Raw genomic sequence first — 21515 nt, 5'->3', positions numbered from 1 at the left:
TCCAGATTCCTATCTCCAGCCCCAACCTGTCCCTGGAGCTCCAGACTTGTGAATCTAATGTGTATCTCACAGTCAGTAGGTCCAAAATGGAACTCTAGATCCCCCAGCCCTCAAACTTCTTCCACCCTGTGACCTTATCTTGCCTAAGTCAATCAACACCACTGTCACCCACTCAGCTGCTCAAGCACAGATAGGAGTGATCCCTAGTTCCTCTTCTTTCCTCTACAGGCAATTTTACAACAGATGCTGCCTTTCTGCCCCCATAGTACCCCCCTGTGCATCCAGGTCCTCCTCCTCTGCCACAGCCTAATCCTAGCCTGTACTACCTCTTGCCTGGATGTCTGCAGCTACCTCCAGGCTGGCACCCTGGCTTCCACACTTCCCTCCAATCTAATCTGCAATTCAGCAGCCAGGGTGATCTTTTGAAAATGTGAATCACACCATGCCACTCTCCTACTTAACTGCAAAGGGCCCTAGGAACAGAGTCCGGACACCTTAAGACCCTCCCTGACTTAGCGCTTGGCTCTGGCACCATCTCCAGGCACGCCAGCCTCCTTCCCAATCCCTTCACATGCTGAACCTTGTTTCTGCCTCATGCTCTTTGGACTTGTTCTTCCCTTGGCTCTTTCTGTGGCTGGGCCTTCTCGTCGTTCAGGTCTCAACTCAAAGGTCGTCTCCCTGACCACTCTGTCTAGAACAGTCTGCAGAGACACCTTGCTTCAAGGGTTCTTAGCCCATCTCATCCAGCTGTCAGGTCACATGTTTGTAGTTGCCCCTACTAGAGCAAATGCCACTCCAGGGCAGGTGCTTGGCCTGCATCCTCTGCACCATGCACGAACACATAAACATCTGGTGGGTGATAAGAAGGAAGGGGTGGCCCTAAGTGTGACCTCACAGAGTCCTGCTGGTGCTCAGGCCAGATGCTGGAATTTCTGTGGACATGCACCATCTATTTAGAATGGTCACACGGAGAGTGGAGGGGACTCATTTCCTCCCAGGCCACCCTTAGAGCTGTACTCCTTCACTTTCTTACCTGTGGTCCTCTGCTCACGTGGCGCCCTCCACCTGAACACTTTCTCCCCTCTGCCTGTCTGGCAAACTCTCCGTCACCCACCAGGCCTCAGCTTAGACCTTGTGTTTTCTGGGGGCATTTTCTTAGGCCCTCCCCAGCTGGTGTAGGGCCCCACCTTTGCACTCCCACATAATACCGCCCCCCTACCCCCAGCCCTGCTCACTCTGCGAGGTCATCACTGTTTCCTCGAGGTCATCACTGTTTCCTCGAGTGCCTCTCCCACTAGCTCTAAGCTCCCGGAAGCCAGGGAGTGTCTGTCTTGTTTACTCTTGAACCTCAGTAGCAAACCCACTGGCCTGGGACTCAGGAGCATCGGCAGAGTGGACTTGGGAAGAATGTTGCCTGAGCGTCTAAAGGCAGGAGGAGTCGTTGACCTGACCCCACACTGTTGGTCACTGACAGGGAAGGTATTGGGTTGAGGGTCTTTTAGATGCTAGGCCTCTTGGCTGTCGCTCTTCCACTCTAGGCCCTCGGAGGACTTCTAGAAGGGTCACTGGACCCTCACAGAGCTGTTGTCCTCTGAGAGTTGAGCTACCTGCCCCCAGCACAGCACGAGGCTACAATCTCCCTTCTGCTGTGTGACCACACTCCATGGCGGGTTGCTCCCCTGCCCCCGCCCCCTCCATACCCATCCTTGTCTGCCAGCCCCTGGGCTTGCTGCTCCACCTGCTGGCCAAGCTGAAGCCACCAGCTCTCCATGGAAGATGCATGTGCACCATTGTCACTGTGGCCCCCAGGGGCCAGGCCTCCCAGCGAGCACTGTCTTGGGTGTGTCTCCTCCCACACCCATTCTGTCTGTATTCATGGCAGGAAGCACCCTCGTTCCCAGAACTGCGGTGACTCAGCCTGCTGGCCGCTAACATCGCTCCCACCTTAGTGAGTCACATGGCACTCGTCTTGGCATCTGGAGCCCCAGGGACAAACAACACATTTCCCTCCCCACTTCTCCCCTCTCATCTGCAACCTGAGCTTTGCCAGGGCTCCGGCTGACATTCCCCAGGGAGATTCTGGCCTCTGCCCCATCCCCTGGGGCCCGCAGGCAACTCACCCATGCAATGGCCGTTTTCCTGCTGGGAGAATCCTTGGCCACACTGCAAGGTGGGCAGAAACCGAGACGCCAGTGAGTTGAGAAGATCCTACCTCAGTTTCCCTCCTAATCACGGCCACAGAGCAGCCATCGCCCTCACCCCAGAATGAGGGGTGCTCTTAACTCTGGGCCTGGGGGCAGTCCTTCCTCTAGGACCCCTCCCGCTTGCTCTGAGAATAGGAAACTCGGGGAAGGACGAGAACACACTCAGTTCCAACTCCTGCTCCTTCCCCTCATGTGGGATCCGTGATGCCTAACAAAACCCGTCCCTCTTAAACTACAAAGCCCCACCTAAACTACAAGTAGAGGAATCGTTATGAAGCCTGCTCTTTGCTAAGACTTCCACCATTCTAGGGGCAAAGTCTGCAAATTCCTGGGAGTCCAGCTTCAGCCCATGGGACTGTGGGTGGGGCCTGCTTTTCTGGCTATGAGGCCCAGACACCCCACTCACCTCCAGTGGGGCTGGGTCCTGAAGCTGGTCTGCATCCCGGGGGTAGGGGATCTCCAGCACAGAGTTCATCTCCTCACTGGACACACCCCGGCTTACCATCTTCCCATCTGGCCATGTCACCTCCACACTGCTGGCTTCATCCTTCCCTGTGGGACAGAAGACAGAACTGAATTTTAAAGTCTATTTAATTTTAATTAATTTACATTTCCATAGCCACACCTGGCTAGTGGCTACCATATTGGACAACACAACTCTAGAATTTACATTCCAGTGGACAGGCCAATCAGCATGAAGCTGTTTTAGGGAAGAAGGTAAAGCCTGGTGGTTAGCAGGTTGACTTTGAAGTCCCGGGTTCAAATCTTAGCTGTACCACTGGCCTGGTGTGTTGGAAAGCACATAGTGAGGGTCCGGCATCTTGGAGACTTGGGGCCAAATTCCAGCTCTGCTGCTACTTGCTATGTAATCTTGGGCATGTCACTGTATGTTTATATTATCACTTATAATATATGTTTATATATTTATTTTATTTTTTTAATTTTTAAAAATATTTATATTTATAATTATAGCTTGCTAGGGGCCATGCTTTCTTTTGCCATTGGGAATGTGCCTGCATTCAGGGGGCTTCCTGGTGGGATAGACAGGAACAGAGAAATAACATCAGATATTAACAAGCTCTGTGAAGAAAACAAAAGTAGGCAAGTGGGTAAAGAGGAACTGGGGGCTGGCTGGGGGCTTTTTCTAGAGTGGGTGATCAGGGACAGGCTCCCGAGGATAAGGCACTTGAGCTGAGGTGATAAAGAAGCGGATGGTGCAAGGCACATGAGAAGCACCGTTCTGCAAAGCTGAGATGTTTATAAAAGCTAATGGCAAAGCTCAGAGAATATTCGTGGAGAATCCATCCACACATGTTGCCACAACAGTGGTAAAGAGCAGCTTGGAAAGATCTGTCAGGTGTTTAGGCGGTGTCAGCGCTGGCCCCAGCCTCCTGCTTAAGGCATCAGGGCTGTCACTGCACCAAGGTCAGGCTAATGGTGATGAATTGGGGTGGGGGGGAGGGGGCTAGGCCTCACCTGTAGGCAGAAGCTCTTCTAGTGGGTCACCTGGGGAAGAGGGCAGTGCTCAGCCCAGGTAGGAGACAGGGTGTAGCCCCCTCATTACCACCCACCAGGGATGATCAGATGTGGGCCTGGTGCTCAGGGGTCTGTAGATCCAATCATACCCTCAAGCATCATTCGTGGGCTGAATAAACAATACATCACCCACATGTATGCACTGTCTCCCCTCAATGTATGCAGATACTCTTAGAAAAACAAAGGAAACCAGAAAGGGCTGCTGAATTTATAGCAGCTTTGGGTCCTTGGTGTCACCAATGGATTTTACAAGGATCCCTATGGGGGCAGAGGGTAGTCTGTGACACATGTTCATGTATAAAAAAGATTCCTGTGTTTTAGAAAAGGGTTGGCAGCCACAGCGAGACTTTAAGGGGAATGCATGTGTAGACTCCTCTGTGTAGAGATTAACCCTGGGGGTGAGGGCTGGGACAGCGTGGTGTGGACGGGCCCTGCCCCACCTTCCTCCCTGAGTCCTAGCACACAGGGCAAGCTGCCTGCCGTGAGCCATATCACCCAGCCTCTGGACCCTTCCTGCACTGGCTACCCCCTTGCCTGGCTGCTGCTGTGCCATGTGTTAATGAGGGTAGGGACCAGCTGCCACCTATAGAAGTGTCAAAGGTGAGCAGCCCCTGCCTCTGTGGGCAAAGGTGGGGCAGTGGTACCCAGGGGAGGCTCCCAGAGCAGACCCAGAAGCCAGAAAAAATTTCGCATAAACCTTTCTTCCCCTACTCCCTCCTCCTATAATAATTCCTTTTGGAGGAGGAGGGTGGATATGGGATGGGGGATGGGGTTGGGTATCACCTGTAGATTTTTCCTCTGTTTTGAAATTGTCACTTGAAGTTAAAGAGACTTGGCGTTTTTAGGTTGTATAGTGTCCAAAAGAAGTGGCATATATAAAAAGTAAACATTTTTCCACTAAAAGAAGGAGACAAAGAATAGCAAATGTTTCTCACCTAAGCCAAGAGAACAGCTACATGAATACATTTTCCAGCCTGACTGAAGTGCCACAAATAACTCAGAAGAGTCACCGAATATTCATAGACAATCACAAATTTACATTCCGTTTGTAGCATGCTGTTCTGAGTCCTGCTTCCTCCCTCTCTCCAAACCCAGGGAGGGGCCAGGCTATGAGATAAATAAGCCAAGGAGAACACATCTCAGCAGAGCTCCCTCCTCTGCTGCTGATTATTATGCCGAATCGGGCACCCTGTCTGGGACCTTAGTTTCTTTATCTGTAAGATGGGTATTTGGCCTAGGGCTCTAGCACTCCTGGGGAGGATAGGCCTTCTTCCTTGCAATGTGAGCCCTGCCCCGGCTGACTGTCCCCTTGGCGTCCCTATCTCCATCATCTCTTAGGCACGAGGGGCACCCTGTAGTTCTCAAAGTACCTTCATTTACTGGCAATAATGCTGGAGAATATGTACCCCAAACTGTACCAGGTGTCCTCAGTGTTAGCACTGGATCCTCTCGGCAGCACCACGGGGAGGGTACTAGATTTACAATCTCCATTTTAGAGATAGAAGGGCTCAGGCCTGGGGAGGTGATGTAAATGGCCCACAGTTGCCCAGCTAGGGACATCTGACCCTAAAGCCCATTTCTGCTTTGCCTTTGTTCTACTGCTCACTTCACCTCCATGCCCAGCCCCACCACAGGCCAAGCATCATGCTGGGATCTGGGATTTAGCCAGAGCAGATGAACCCGGGCCCCTCCTGTAGGAGCGGGCAATGAAGATAGTGATTATTATAATAAACTGGGAACATGCAGCCATAGCATTGGGGCCACTTGGTGAGAGAGGCGGGTGTTAAAAGTCATTTTATTTGGGTGTTGCAGGAGGAGTAGGAGTTTGTGAGGCAGGGAAGGATCAGTCCAGGCAGATGGTTCGGCAAGGCAAAGGAAGGTCACGTGCATTGGAAGCTCAGGGAGAGGTTCAAAGTGGGGGAAGCTGAGCATAAGAATATGTATTAGGAAAAAAAAAAGAATATGTATTAGGCAGGGGTGGGGGCTGTGGACGGACTTTGGCGCCTTCATGTGTGAGGCTGATCTGAATCCTCCTGACTACCCTGCGACGTGGGTGGTCTATCCCCACTCTCCAGGTGTAGACATTGGCAAGGGGAAGTGACTTGCAGGTGTCTGAGCTAGGACGGGAGCCCAGGCTCCTGTCCCCAGGCTCGGCTGTTCCCTCTCAAGTCCCCAGACGTCTCAGGCCTTTCCAGGCACTGCGTGAGGGCCTACAGTGCAGCGTTTATGAGCCGTCTGTCTGCCAGGCCTATGTGTCAGGCAGTGGGGCTGCGCACAGAGGGGGCCCCATTAGCCAGCACAGCTGAGAGGTCAAGAGCAGCAGAGTCACCCCCACCCCCCGCAGCTTTTAAAGGCCAAAGGCCAAAGAGGCACAGAGAATTGCGCTTTTCAGAAGAATTACCAGCAAAACAGATGGTGGGAATACAGTTGGTGGAATATTTTTGCACTTTAATAAAGCAACTTTTATGTGGGCCACTGAATTTTCCTTCCCTAAATGAGCACCAGCAGGCTGGGAGGCAGCTGTGAGTCACTTGCAAACAATTAGCTTAAAGGAAGGTGGGGTGCCTGTGTGTGTACGCGTGTGTGTCAGGGATGCCATCAATGCTTGGGGTGGGCTGGCCAGTGGGTGAGCCCCCCATGGGGGGTTGGCAGGGCAAAGTAGATTGTGGGTGCTTGTTTTCACTTTCTGGGTTTGGCTCAGCTGCCTCAGCCCTCCGTAAAGCAGGAACTGGAGAGTTCAGGGTGTGGGATACGTCGGGTGGGTGCGTGGGGGCCAGGATGCAAGTTCAGAGCAACCAGTGTGCTCCAGGGTGGAGAAATGCTTCTTTATGAGAGAGAGAAATGCTTGTTTATGAGCCCAGCTGGCCATCTGCTCCAGAAGGAGCAGGGAAAGGCCAGGGCGGGGTGCACAGGAGGGCTGCAACAAGGCCAGAGCAGGGGTAGGTAGGGGGGTAGCTGACACTGCCCTAGGAGGGACAGTTCCTCGGGACAGACTGAGGGCACTCTGCACAGCACAGTGGCCCCTCTGGGAATTCCAGAGAATGAAACAGCCATCCAGCGAGGTCCCTGAATTTTTATTGCGTGGTGCAATGCAGCCCAGACCCTTGGGAGTCAGGAGAACACAGGAGGGTCTGAGAAGCTAGTGCTCTGACCAAGGCTGAGTGCAGAGATGAGTGGGACATGTGCATGCTGAGGAGGCAGCTGCTGGAGGGGTGCAGGTGCACACCTATGTACGGGTCCATGGAGAACACTCTCACCACACCCTGCTGCAGAGTCCAGGGGACACAGGGATGATTCACAGAGGGAGGAGGGGAGCGGGGTCTGTTGGGGTGAGTGGGAGCACCGTGAGTGCTGGAGGCGGGCTTTTTTGGGCCCTCTTCCCTCCAGAGACCTCTGGCTCCCGGCACAGTCACGGCCCCACATCTGTGGCTCAGGAATTCAGAACAACAAGGCAGGCCTTCCTTGCATTCGTGTTCTGCACATGTGCCTTCTCACCCCAAGCGCCACAAAACAAACCGCTCAGGACTGGAAACCATCGAACTGTCTGTCAATAGGAGACTTGCTCAATAAATGACAGTGCCGCCACACAATGAAATACCGTGTAGCACTGAAGGAAAGCAGAGGAGGGATGTGCGCACTTGGAACGATGTCTCGTTATATTGTTAAGAGGGGGAAATAAAAGCAAGTTTGGGAGTAATAGGAAGACTATAATCATTTTCGTTAAAAAAAAAACCTCCCGAGGAATATTTATCTATAAACACGCTCCCATGCACACTGCATGCAATAAAAACCTATCAGAAAGCACGGAAGTGGGAGCAGACCGTCCTGACCACTGTTCCTTACCTTCTTCTCCACATTCCCGATACCCCTACCCTTCTGCATTTCTTTTTTTTCATAGCACTTAATATCTTCTAATATTTTATGTATTTACCTAGTTATTATGTTTATTATATATTTTATGTTTCTGCTATTTCCACTAGGATATAAGGTCACCCACGGCGAGGATCTTTGTCTCCCTAGTGTTTGGCACATAGTAGGTGCTCAGTAAATAAGTGTTGACTAAATGAATCAAATGGTACTGGGAGAGGGTGAAGGGAGAAATGTTTACTCTCAATCTTCAAAACAGTGATGAGATTATGGGTTATCTTTCCTTTCTTTTTAACGATGTTATAATTTCTAATTTTCCTGTATCGATATGCATTATTCTTACAATCAGGAAAAAAATTAAATCCTTCTAAGAATGTTTGCAAGCACTGCTCTTCCTGCAGGGCTCCAGGTGGAGGCCACCACCCCCGCTAACAGCTCCCGGGCTCCTGGCAGTCCTGCTCTCACATAGCATCACCTGGCTTTGACCCCCCCTCCTATCTGTTGTCCCCCTCCAGCCTGGCTCTTGGCTCCCCCCACAGTTTGGCTTTTGCCTCCCTCTTCAGGCTCTGCTTCTAGTGGATCATTGCAGTTGTGTGGGCACACAGAACACTCCACCTTTGGGCCTTTGTTCAAGCCAGGCTAGCCCCTGGAATGCTCTCTTCTGCTACCCTGCATGCCTTCTAAATTCCTACCATCTGGCTAGACCTGACACTAGGCCCATGTCCTTGGGAAAGCAGAACTAATTCCTCCCGTGCTGGTCCGGCCAGAGTGGTGGTGCATCCAGATCTGTCTTGCACCGGAATCCCTGTGTCCAGCTGCCTCTTTCACTGTGAGCCTGGAGGGCAGGAAGTATTTCTTCTTTGTCTCATCTGTCTCTTTCCCCTGTCTCTCTGCATCTCTTGGTTTCCCAAGCTCCCTGTCTGCCTGTGTTCGCTCATCCTCTCTGTTTCCTCAACCTTTCCTTTCAAGTGGCCTTCTCTCTTGGCTCCTCTTCTTCCTACCCCACCGCTGTCCCCTCCATCAATCAGGAAGGCTTGCGCTATGCTGGATTCATGAAGGAGACCTGGATTGGGGCCTCGGAGCTGTAGGGATGGAGCCCACCTGCTCCTGGCTGTGCCCCTGCCTCTGGCCCTGCTGCCCGCTCAGCTGCCTCGAGGAGTCTCCCTGCCAGGCCCAGGGCTGACCCACAGGGACCAGTCCCCAAGAGCAGCTTTCCTTCAGTGGCTCTCTGGGAGTGGATCCTGGCAATGGAGAGGAGCCTACAGGGGGACCCGTGGAGCAGTTTGAGCCAGAGTTCAGAGGTAGAACAAATCCCCTGGCATCGCAAAATATCAAGGATTGGCAGTCAGGAGCGGCTCCCAACTAGGTGCAGCATCTATAACCCTGAGTATGGGAGGCAGACAGTTGCGGAGAGGCGCGGAGGCTCTTGGCTCCCTGCGATCCCACCAAATGACCTGGCTGAGGCTTGCCCAGTTGAAAAAGTAGGTCTGTTCTCTTGGCAGGGGCAGATTCTGGCCAGAGAGGAGACCCAATGAAGCCCATGAGCATGTCTTAAAAGAGCACAGGCAGCCCACGGGATGTGAGGAAGGAGAACCTCAGCTCCAGTCCCGTCCTTACATTGCTATGTGGAACCTCAATTTCCTTATCTATACAACAGGGTGGGAGTTGATATCCAGCCAGATACCTGGAAAAACATCTCACCTATGATACCATGGTAGTTACTCTGGTGATCATATAGCCTCGCATGGATCACGTGGTAACTGAGGAGACGTGGATATCCAGGAATAAAGAGTCAGAGCAGGAGGGCCTTGGGGGCTCTTCACAGAGCTATGGGAGGTCAAGCTGTCAAGTCACAGTGGTCAAGAACTCAGTGGTGTCCAAGGAGTGGGGTCTAAATCCAACCCCTCTACTTTCTGGAGGTGGGATTTGGGGCAGATTACTTAGCTGGAGCCTCAGTTTTTTGACCTGTGTAATGGGGTTATGATTTATCATGTTGTGGTAAGAACTGAATGTGTATCTTTTGCAGAGGTTGAGCCCAGTGCCTGGCACACACTAAGCGCTTGATGACTGTCGGCTACTGCTATTTTGTGAGAGAGAACTATATATTCAAAAGTCATCGGGGATTCCCGGGTGGCTCAGCGGTTTAGCACCTGCCTTTGGCCCAGGGTGTGATCCTGGAGTCCTGGGATCAAGTCCCACGTTGGGCTCCCTGCGTGGAGCCTGCTTCTCCCTCTGCCTCTCTCTCTCATGAATAAAAAAAAAGGTCATCTCGTGGGATGCCTAGGTGGCTCAGCAGTTGAGCATCTGCCTTCAGCTCAGGGCATGATCCCAGGGTCCCAAGATCGAGTCCCACATTGGGCTCCCTGCAGGGAGCCTGCTTCTCACTCTGCCTATGTCTCTGCCACTCTCTCTCTGTTTCTCACGAATAAATTTTTTTTTTTAGGATTTGATTTATTCATGACAGACACAGAGAGAGAGGCAGAGACACAGGCAGAGGGAGAAGCAGGCTCCATGCAGGGAGCCTGATGTGAGACTTGATCCCAGGACTCCAGGATCACGCCCCAGCTGAAGGTGGTGCTAAACCGCTGGGCCACTGGGGCTACCCAATAAAATCTTAAAACAAAACCAAAACAAACAAAGGTCATCTTGTACTTGGCCAGCATAGCAAATGGCTACTGTAAAAGTGACAAATGCTTCAACTGCCAGCTGACCCATCCAGGGTGAAACAGCTCAAGAACATGCTTATATAACCAGGCTCTGGGTCCCCTAAACATTTATGCTTCTTTTTCAGACTGCATAAATATTATGTGTTCCTATGAAAACTGGAACACACACAGAACATATGGAAGAAAATAAAAATCACATAGGTCCGGATTTGAATGTCAGCTCTGCCACTGATCTATATCATGTGACCTTGGTGGGTTTCTTAACTGCTGTGATCTTCAGTTTTCCCATTCGTAAAATGGGGATAAGTAATGCCCATTTCACAAGGGGGTTGGGGGGTGGTGGGTCATGAGCATGAAATGAAGCAAAGTGCCACCTGAATGAGTGGGAGTTACTATGTTAATCCTGCCCCTAGAATCGCTGTTCATACTTCCTGCATTTTCTTTCAGTTTTTTTCTTTGCCCATATGATGTGTGTGTAATATTAACACATACATATATATTAACTTCAGAGCATATTGCCTATTCTTTTGATGTTAATATATCACCCCATGAGGTGCTAGCACATGGGGGAGGGTGTCTGATTTTGAGCCTGGGTATATTTGACTCAAATGCTTTTTTAACCACTGTGTTTTAGTAAAGCCTCTCTTGGCTCCTCCACATTTTTCCCAGGATTGCCCCTCCTCTCAAGAAGGCTTTTCAGACATTTCTCCTTCCTAATTTCCTCCCCAATGCGTTTCTTTAGAAATGTTTGATGTTGGGGCAGCTGGGTGGCTCAGTGATTGTCTGTCTTCGGCTTGGGTCATGATCCTGGGGTTCTGGGATCGAGTCCTGTATCAGGCTTCCCACAGGGAGCCTGCTTCTCCCTCTGCCTATGTCTCTGCTTCTCTCTTTGTGTCTCTCATGAATCAATAAATAAGTAATCTTTAAAAAAAACAAAACAAAACAAAAAAGTTTGATGTTGAAATAATCCTAGATTCACAGGAAGTTGCAAAGATCATACAGAAAGGCTCTGTGTACCTTTCATCCAGTTTCCCTCAATGGTTAGAGCTGACACCACTTTAGCATGATGCCAGAACCAGGAAATTGACATCAGTACCGTGCCTACGTGTATGCACGCATACATGCATGTGCGCGTGTGTATAGTTTTATGTCATTTTATCACATAGGTGGATTTGTGCAACCATCACAATCCAGATACAGGACTGCTTCATGACCCCAGAGTCCTCTCTGAGGACTTATGGTCATATCCAACCCTGGCAACCACATCTCTATTTTCTGTCTCTGTAATTTTACCATTTCAAGAATATTACATAAATGGAATCAACAGTATGTGACTTTATGAGATTGGCCTCTCCCCGATTCCCCATAATGCCCTTGAGAGCTATTCAAGTTGCTATGTGTATCAACAGTTCACTCCTTTTTATTGCTGAGTAATATTCCATGGGGTGGAGGACAACGGTTTGTTGAACCAGTAACCTATTACATCCCGGGTGTTTCCAGTCTGGGTAACTGCTGGTAAAGCTATCATGAGCGATCTTGTATAGATTTTATGAAAACATAAGTTTCATTTTAATTAAAACATACGTTTTCATTCATCTGGGACAAATACCTTGGAGTGCAATTGCTGGGTCTTATAGTAGCTGTGTGTTTGGCTTTTTTCTTTTTAAAGAAACCACTAAACTATTTTGCAGAGTTGCTGTACCATGTCACATTCCCACTGACAACGCATGGGAGAGTGAATTTCTCCGCATCCTCGCTGGCATGTGTTGTTATCACTATTTTTTTTTTAAAGCTGTTCTGATAGGTGTGTAGTGATAGTTCATGCATACCACAGATATACCGGATAGCTGTTTATGTGCGGTCTGTATATCTGTCCCTTTATACACATAAAGAGTAGGGTTTTCTTGCTTCCCCTCTCCTAGACAGGAACCAATTTTCACCCCCTTGCAGGTGATCACCCTCCCTCGCAGAATGCGAGGCTTCTCTAAGCCTTCTAGTTAAGGGAAGGCACCAGCGGTTTGCTGAGGCTTTAATCACCAAGCTGGCTCCAAGAGGCCAGGAAAACAGTTGATTTGGACAAATCTGGTTCAGGCCAGTGTTTGAACAAGGCCTCAGTTTTGGACATGAGGATTAAATACCCGGACCCCAAGGTGAATGAATTCAACAGAGGACCACAGTTGGGGGCCCCTGTGAGGCACAGGCAAGGAAACCACCCTTTGGAGCTCAGGCTCATTTCAGAGTGGGGTTGCCTGTATGGCTGTGTCTGCCAAGGCTGTCATGGGATCTGGAAGTACCATGCACCTGGCAGTCCTCTGTTAGTGAGCAGGCTTCTGGATGCGTTTACAGGAACCCACTGTCTGGGCACAACAGCTCATTGCCTGCCCCGCCCTCAGCCCTGACTCACCTAAGCCAAAGTGTGCCACGGGCTCCATCTCACACAGGTAGCCCGAACCCCCGTCAATGATCCTCAGGTGGGCCCCACTCCTCTTGGTGTAGAGCACGACTTTAGCTCCCCTGGCAAAGGCCCCAAACTGGGTCCGAGGCACCACGCGCAGCCAGTTATTGCTGAAGCCCTGCAGGGAGGGAAGAAGGCGGGTGAATATGGGGGATGGGCAGGGGGAGCAGGGATGGGGGAAGGCAGGGAGGGTGGGCAGGGGGAGCAGGGAGAGAGGTAGAGAGGGGCAGAGGGAAGAGAGGAGGAAGGTGAACAGGGCAGACAGACTGGCTGACATTTGGAAAGAGAGGCACTGGAAACATGAAGGAAAAGCCAACAAAAGACTCAGGAAAAACAGTTTTTGGAGCAGAAGTGCCAGTGGAAGGCAGAGGGGCAAAGGGCTTCTCCCAGGAGCAGCCCTTCCTGGAGGTTTACTGTGTGACTGTGATTTATTTCCTGGGTTTCTATTTCCCACCACGCTGGACAAGCAAGCATCCCAGGTACCTCCGACCTCCATCCACTTTAGATCCAGGGGAGCACATGGGGCTGGGGTGTCTGTGCACACCTGGTTCCCCCGGAAGACGGACAGCGGCTGAGCCATGGACTCCCCGTGGGACAAGATGAGGTCCAACATCCCGTCTCCATCGAAGTCTGTCACCACACCCCCTGCAACAAGGCGGATTTCACTCTGGCCATCAGCCAGGAGATCCAAGAGGAAGAGGGGCTCCCAACCAGGGCCATGTCCTGGCACCCGTGCCCTGGGGTGGGAGGCAGAGAGCACAGTGCTGGGGCAGGAAGACAAGGGGGAAGCCCATCTCCTCTGCTTTCCCAGAGCCGGTTCATGGCAGGAAGTCAGGAAGGGGGGCTCCCTTTCCTTTCCCTGGACTTTTGCATGGACAGAGTGGGTGCAAATCATTCAGACCATGAGGACTCCTTTCTGATATACACATGCCGTTTGCATTTGCAGTTTTGTCAATATGTCATGTTTGCACATTCATGGTCTCCTTTCGGTCCTCACTACAACACAGAGAGGTGAGGAGGGCACATGTAATGATCCCTTCTGTGGGTGTGCAGAACAAGACTCAGAAGCTGAAGCAACCCTTCCACGATCACAAATGAGGCAATGGCAGGATGGGGGCTTGGGACTCCTGATCCAGGGCTCTTTCTTGGACACCAGGCTGAATGCCAAGAGGGGAAGGGTCAGAGTGCAGAACACCCCCCAGCCTCTCTTTTCAATCCCCACCTGGCACCAGAGAAGCTACTGCCCACGGATTTCCAGAGTCCCGCCCCCAGCTCTGAACCTGGAAGAGGGGACCATTGCCTCCTTTACTTCCAGCCTGGCACTCCCAGATTCTCACCCCTGCCTTAGGGTGTCAGTCTTCAGAGTGGCGGGGAAGGAGGGGTCCCGCGCTGTGGGACTGGCTGCCCCATCCCTCTTGCCCTCATCCTGTGCATGGACAGAGCTGAGCCAGAGGAGTGCAGGCCTGAGCCTTCAGGTGTCCTCACCTGTGCCCCGGCCCTCAGGCTCCAAGGCATCACCAGGGTTGAGCTCCTCGATGAGGGGGTCTCCATGTTCTCTGCGGATGACACTGCAGGAGAGGAGACAGTCGTTGTCAGATGAGTCACATGCTGGCGAGGCCCCTGCGGGCCCCCTGGATGCAGAGAACCACTCGTTCCAGTCTCTGTTCCCTGAGCATCCCCAGGCCCCACTGTGCATCGGCCACCACCCGGACGCCTACGGAGCCACTCTCTGCTTCCAGAGGCTGCCTACACCCTGCCTGTTCCCTTCTTGGGTTTTAATTTACGTTGGTAAATATTGATTTTTCTTTCTCTAATGGATGAATTATAGACAGCCGGGGGAAGGGCAGTTGATGGATGGAGAAGAGGCAGGGACGCAGCTACCTTCAACTGACCTTCGCTTTCCTTCAAGTGGCCCTGGGTTTCTGAGTTCTGGATGTGCCCGGGATTCAAACCACTCAAAGGCCACCTCCTCCGAGTCCTCCCTGATCATCCTGCTGGAAGCAGTGCCTTCCTGCTCAGCCGTTATCACTTTCTGCCTTGCTTTAAAGCTCGGACGAATGCACCTTATCTCCCCAGTTAGACTGTGAGCTCGTTTGCGGCAGGCCGGGACCACGTGTTACTCACGTGTTACTCATTCTTGCATTTCCCACGGCACCTAACACAGTGCGCGGCTCGCAGGAAGCTCCAAGCACATGCCCGTGGGATGCGTGGATGAAGTCCAGCAGCAAAAAGGGAAGAAAGGGGTCCCTTTGGGCTGCAGGGGCTCTGTCTATTTTAAACTCTGAACCAAGGTAATATTTGCTTCAGAAAAGCCCACTGCGAATGTCCTGCTCTTTCTCCACGCCGAGCTGAATGCTGATGATGGTGGTGAGCTTTCCTCCGATTTTTCTCACTCATTAGATTCTCATGGCCTGGCTGTGTGGAGCAATGCTGGGGGAGACGGAGGGCAGGGAGGGATCTGATCGCCCTCCCCTCAACACTGCAGGTGGCTTTTGTCTGCTCAGGTCACAGAGAGTCACCAGAGGGCTGAGATGTGGCCAGTGATTTCAGGAGCTGGCAGGAGTCCCCTGAGCTGGAGCCTGTGGTGTGGAGAGGGTAGAGTGCAGGCTGAACTGCAGGGCGTCTGCAGAGCTGAGCAGCGGCCCTGGCCCTGGGAGAGCCCTCTGTCCCTCTGTCCCTCTGTCCGCCTGAGGCATCTGTGCTGCACATCCATGGGTGTAGTTGGGCAGAGGACAGCGTGCCTGTTGCCCTGGGGCATGTGCATCCCTGCTAGAGGTCTGTATACCTCAGCCTGCCAACAACCACAGTCCCTTCGACCACCTGTGTCCCACAGATTCTTCCACAGTTGGGCAGAGACATCCCTGGGCTCAGGTGACAATGCAGTTAAGGGTTCCTAAGGATAAAGCCCAGCAGTTGCCCTGCGTCTATGTATTGGCTGAACAAATTCACCTGCAGTGACCTCTGTGTGCCATCCACTGCGCGGGGCCCTGTGGCCACGATGTGCATCAGGGAGGATGGAGTTTAGGGTCCCTGACGACAGAGAATCTCCTGCAGAGTGCTGAAGGACCACAGGGAGAGGGGCTGGGGAGGGCAGAGCTGGGCAAGCTCGCCCAGGCTTCCTGGAGGAAGGCTCAACTAAGCTGAGACCAGAAAGATGAGTGAGTATGGTCACTCGGACCAAGAAGGAGGAAGAAGAGGCAGAGGGGGCGGGCATTCTGAGGGTCCGACCTGGTTGGCCCAGAGCTGAGCAAAGCTGGTGGAGTCTAGAGCTCAGCCACAAATGGGGAAGTGGAAAGTGTGTGGAGGCTAGGACACAGCCGGGATGCGTCCGAGAGAGGGCAGTGGGGAGCTTCCAAAGGTTTCAAGAGGAAGAGGGCTACAGCCAGATTTCCATTTTCAACAGCTCGGCTGCAGGACTAGAGGGGGGCAGGGGTGGGTGACACCTACGGAAGGCAGGTGCAGGAAGCCCCTTCAGAGTGACAGATGAGGAGCGGCAGAGGGGGTAAGAGGCGAGAACAGATCAGAGGCATGTGTCAATGTGTCAGTGGTGTGACCCTGCGTATCCTGGCTGGCCTGGGAGCGACCCTGTATGCCGGCTGTCCCGCCATCATTAACAGGACCCCTCACTCTCACTAAGCATCTGGTTTGGGTGATGAGTCCCCTGGTTACCCTACTCTTCACTGAAAGATTGCAGGCTCAAGCACACTGTGGCTTTGAGTCCCCAGTATCTCCTACAAGGAGCCTGCCGTGTTCCATTCAGTGACAGAGACAAGTTGGGACCGAACTTCTAGAGTTGCCAGCTGAGTGGTGGCTCCAGCTGTAGCCCCTCACTCTCGGCTGTGTGCTCAGGACCCAGCCATCTGCCACCGGGACCTGGAGCACGGCCATGTACCTCAGTAGTGGCGTCCACTGCTGCTGCCTGGAGGTAAACCTGCTAACCCGTGGGGCCACTCTGTGGTGACCCTGTCCTGGTCCATGGCAGCCCTGGGCCGGCCCTCCCTTGGGGTGGCCAGAGGGGGGCTGGGCCATGTTTTAGAGCCCCATGGGCAGGTGGACACGGGTGGCGCCTGGGTTCTCGGCCACAGTTATGAGAGCACTAGACTCCCTCATGCTCAGGGGCCCTGGCGAGTGACACTTTATTAGCCAGAGAAGGAAAGCAGTGTCTCTGTTAACGAGCAATTGATCTTCCGCAATTAATCTGGAAGTTGTGAATAAGCTTTTTGCAAGGCACCTAATTAGTAAATCTAGTGCCTTCAGGGGGTGATTACATCCAGTCAGGATTGATGCTTTGTTAATAATTATATTTTAAAACATGCTTAGTCACAGCTCTTGCCTTTTATTAATAGTTGGGGCCCCCCTGGGGTTCAGGGTGGGGGCCTTGGGGAGCCGAGCAGGTGATGGAGCCTATTTCTTGAAGCCAAGGCCCCGTACCCCACCTGCCTCCTCTCCCCACCTGCTCCTGAGCCCCAGTAGCATGTTTTAGGCCAGGAACAGGGCTGTCTCAGGCCACATGGGTCCTGAGGTTCTCCAACGGCAGTTCTCAAACTTTCGTGTGATAAGAATCACCTGATGCCCAGTGTACTTGTTAAAAATAGAGAATCCTGGGCCTCACTCCTGGAGATTCTGATTTAGGAGATCTGGGTGGGCCCTGGGATTCTGTACTTTAAATAAGCACTTCGGGTGATTCTGATGCCAGTGGTCCCTGGGCCCCTCTTAGAGAAGTATTGCCTCCCAACATCCAACCTTTCCTCCCCAGACGCAGATGCTTGCAGATCCCTTCCATTCGGTCACTCTTTTCCTTATCTACCATTAATCATCGCATCCAGCATTTCCCAAGGGATGTTTTGCAGAGCACCAGTCCCAAGAGGAAAATCTTTGAAAGAGGTGTCCTGTGGTCAAACCTATTTAGAATACTCCAGCCACCTTTCAGAAAGTAAAAACACTCATGGTCATGTTAAAGGCTCTGAGAAGTCCTGCAGCCAGTAAACCTGCCTGTCTTTGCTTACCCTATGGGCACCGAAACAAATTTGACTCTGTAACTCCTTTTTATGGTAGTGTGGATTTATCTCCTATAGAGTATGGCTTCTGGGCACACTTTGGGCCGTGTCCCTCTGCCCATTTCCCCCCCAACAGCAGGAGGCTGGCTTCCTGCCCAGGATCTGTCCTCCATTCCACAGCCTCTCATTCAGTCCCTCCTTCCCTCCTTTCTGTTCCTTCATCAGGGGACCTTCCTGCATCTCAGCCCTGGGAGCTCTCCTCTGAGTTCTACACCTTCCTCCCCAGCTCCCAGCTGGCGAGGGTGAGAGGCTACTGGCCAGGCTGAAGCACCTACCGGAAGAGGCGGTTGGCTGAGGAGCTGCGGTGGGCAAAGTTGTTGAAGAAGATCTCCAGCTCCTGGTCATTGTCAAAGTCGGCGGCAATGACTGTGCGGACAGGGGATGGCATGGAGAACTTGGGCGAGGCGATGTCCTGGGGTGCAGGGGGGAGAGGGTGCAGGTCAGCAGACAGAGGTGTGTGTGTGGGATGAGGGAGGTCGACTCCCCACACGTGTGTGTATGCAATCCAAGAGAAGAGATGGTCGACCTAACACCTCCTCTCTCACCTCCCCTGGATGGGACCTGCAGTGGCTGCACTCAGGACCACACAGACCTCGGGCTGCTTGTAGGAGGACAAAGAGGTGAGAGGGATGGTCCCAATTCACACCAGGCAACAGCCAGGTGCTTTACTGGTCAGGCTCATATGTAGCCCTCCCATCAGGCACTTGAGGCAGGGCAGACATTAGCATTCCCATTTTACAAGTGAGGTGATCATGTCCTAGGGGAAAGAGGGGAGACAACCATGGTTATAGCTAATGACGGGGCAGTAGCCAGGGCTTCAGACTCAAGATGCTATGTCCTTCCCCCTTTTCAGAGAGTCAGAAGCAGGTCTGTGTGTGGGGCACTGGAAAGGGCTGTGTATTTGAATCCAGGCTTCTCTGCTGACTTAGCTGTGTGATCTTAGGCAAGTTATTGGCCTCTCTGGTCTCACTTTCTTCATCAGTAACCTGGGGCTAGGAATAGTGGCCCAGGCTGTGAGGACTGCATGTAAAATGCTTGGCAGGCAGTGGGCATGAAATAGATCCCTGGCAATCCGTCCTGGCCCTGCTCACACTCTCAGTCTTGTGGAAGGCAGCAGAGGTGGTTTTTAGCTGTGTTTTTGCTGTTATGTTTCTTCTTGGAAGTATTTTGATTTTTTTGACCCTTGCTTTGGGGGTTTGCAGTATCAGATACACCTGTCCATGGTTCACAGGGAGACCCTAGGCCCAGGAGAACCCAACTTGGACCTCAAAGGGGGACCTGGCAAAGGGTCTCAGCTGTGGGGACCTCCCTTGAAATAGAATAAAAGGTGTGGAGAGCAGCCTTTTGTTTATAAGAATATATATTATGGATGGCTTTATCTCTTAAAGATTCTGACAGCCTGTCTAAATCTCAGGGCCCACATGGAAAGGGCTGGGAAGGGACAGTCAGTGTTTCTGGGAGGGCCCCTCCGCCCCCTGGCCTGGCCCAGCTCCTTGGCCTCTTACTGCAGGCACCCCCTCCATCAGCTGCAGGAATGAGCCTGCCTGGGACAGCTGCAAGCTGCCTGTTCTGGGGAGGCCAGGAGGGAGGTTGTCCCCATCAGCGCAGTAATGAGGCTGATTAAGAGGATGGCCAGTTGGCCATAGGCTGAGCAGGGTCTTAAGAGCTGGAGAGAAAGACCTCAGGATCTCTAGTTCATTATTATTCTATTGATCCTATAAAAATGGAAACCTACATAGCCCCCTTGGGGTTGCCCCACTGGACACCCGGGCTTCTAAGATAATGTATGTAAAGCGTTTAGCACAGTTCCTGGCACATGGAAGGCACCTGATAAATGGGGCGTCTGTTATCATTATTATTGCTCCTGTGAGCTCTGGGGAGGGGCCACCAGAAGGCTTGGCAGTGTTCCTCAACCACAGCACACCGATGTTTGGGCCTGGATCATTCTTTGCTAGGGGTCTGTCCTGTGGATTATAGGACTTTCAGCAACATCTCTGGCCTCTACCCACTAGAAGCCACTAGGTGTCAGTAGCACCCTAATCCCATTCATGACAATCGAGAATGTCCCCAGACACTGTCAAATGTCCTGAAGGAGAAAATCACCCCTGGTTAGAACCTGGGTTAGAACAAAAAGCTGGGGGTGCCTGGGTGGCTCAGTCAGTTGAGTGTTCAACTCTTGGCTTTGGCTTAGGTTGTGATCTTATGGGTTGTGGGGTTGAGCCCCACATTGAGCTCCACGTCCAGTTCCACCTCAGTGGGGAGTCTGCTTGAGTATTCTTTACCTCTGCCCCTCCTCCCCACTTGTGTGTGCTCTCTCTCTCTCTCTAAAATAAATAAATCTTAAAATAACAAAAAAAGCTGAATAAAGGTGAAAATCATCCAGGATCCCAGAATCAACTGCTTTAGTTTAGGGCATGCCTCCTTTTCAACCAGAGAGCCTGGGTCTCCAGGGAGGGAGCAGCTGGGCCTAAGCATCCCCAGGCTGGCATCCCAGAAGGAAGAGAGCTGGTGGTGGTGACCCAGACAGAAAGTTCCCAGAGACTCCACTGGGGCATCAGGCATCAGGCAAATTCTCACTCCTGCAGGGGGTTTTGGCAAGACCTAGGTACCTCCAGAACCACTCAGACTCCCTGAGATCAGTATCAACCATCCTATGAGAGCTCCCTGAAAAAGCTCCAAACTCTAGCTCATCACAGGGGTGGTGGTGGTACCTCTATTCCTGTCACCAAACAGCCCCTTTGAAGAATTCTTGCCTTGCAGTCTATTGACAGCTCAGGGACAGGACACATAAGGGTTTTGAGGTCATCTTGTCCACCACCTGCCATTTGTCCTTAGGGGGCAACTGTTGGGAGCTCTGTAGCTTCAATCTCTCCCAGTCCTCTCTTCACTGACCCTTAGCGTAAAGTTAAACTTGAAAAGATCAGGTTTTCCAGGAACCACCTGGAAAAATGCTGTCAGTCCAGGAATGAAGTCTACCTCCCAGAGCCTTCATTGCCCTGCTCTTCCCCCTCCATGGGAAGCTGCTGTCCCTCATTTGTCTGGCCCTTTCTGCCCTGAGCACTAGAGATGGAAGCCCAGGCTGGAGTCCACCATCTTCCCCCAGATGTTACCTTTATTGTGGCTGTCCTGCCTCCAGGCTCTGCAGAGCTGCAAGCCCCTTCTCAGCCCCTCCCTGGTGGGAGGCAGGCTGCATCCCCAGGATATGCCAGGGCCACTCACAGAGCTGGGTGGTAGAAGGAGGGAGAGGGCCCTTCTTACCCGGAAGCGGACCTTCCCATGGGCACTCATCTGCAGATAGAGCCGGTGGGGGCCATTCCAGTTGCCATAGACGATGTCCACTTTGCCGTCACGATTGAAGTCGGCTAGGGCAACACCTCGCCCGTGCTGGTGGGGGTCGTCCACACCTGGGGAGGAAAGGCAGGTTCCCTCAGGGCAGTGCCCCCTGCAGGCTCTACAAACACTCACCTTGCTGGAGCTCCTTTGAAGGTGATAGGGAGGATGACCCTCCAGCTGACCCTGCCATCCTGGAGCAGCTTTGTCTCAAGCTGCAGCTGTCAGCTCAGAATTTCTCCATGGGGGCAGGAGGTGGGACAGCCATGTGGTCGCAAAGAGAACCACACCTGTCTTCAACTGCATCTGCCCAGCAAGCACACAGTTTTCACTCTGTTTTGGGGTAGCTTAGGAAGGGGAAGGAGACATGGAAATTCTGGAGGACAAAGGCCTCTCCAGC

At 52.3% G+C, this 21515-nt stretch overlaps 1 protein-coding gene across 5 annotated transcripts in view; it reads right to left on the bottom strand.

Moving 5' to 3' along the window:
• The window catches only part of CRTAC1 (cartilage acidic protein 1), a 155946-nt gene that overhangs the window by 23026 nt on the left and 111405 nt on the right, over positions 1-21515 (bottom strand). For all 5 annotated transcript variants that reach the window (XM_077878076.1, XM_077878077.1, XM_077878080.1 and 2 more), the window contains exons 7-13: positions 21044-21189; positions 18061-18197; positions 14214-14296; positions 13273-13373; positions 12678-12846; positions 2611-2756; positions 2121-2163 (exon numbers count right to left, since the gene is read on the bottom strand). In XM_077878076.1, coding sequence (XP_077734202.1) covers positions 2121-2163; positions 2611-2756; positions 12678-12846; positions 13273-13373; positions 14214-14296; positions 18061-18197; positions 21044-21189 — 825 coding nt within the window. The remainder of the gene's footprint in view (positions 1-2120; positions 2164-2610; positions 2757-12677; positions 12847-13272; positions 13374-14213; positions 14297-18060; positions 18198-21043; positions 21190-21515) is intronic.

This window comes from Canis aureus, chromosome 29 (assembly GCF_053574225.1).
Source record: "Canis aureus isolate CA01 chromosome 29, VMU_Caureus_v.1.0, whole genome shotgun sequence".
Classification (NCBI taxonomy): domain Eukaryota; kingdom Metazoa; phylum Chordata; class Mammalia; order Carnivora; family Canidae; genus Canis; species Canis aureus.
This window is presented reverse-complemented; position numbering and strand designations above follow the sequence as displayed.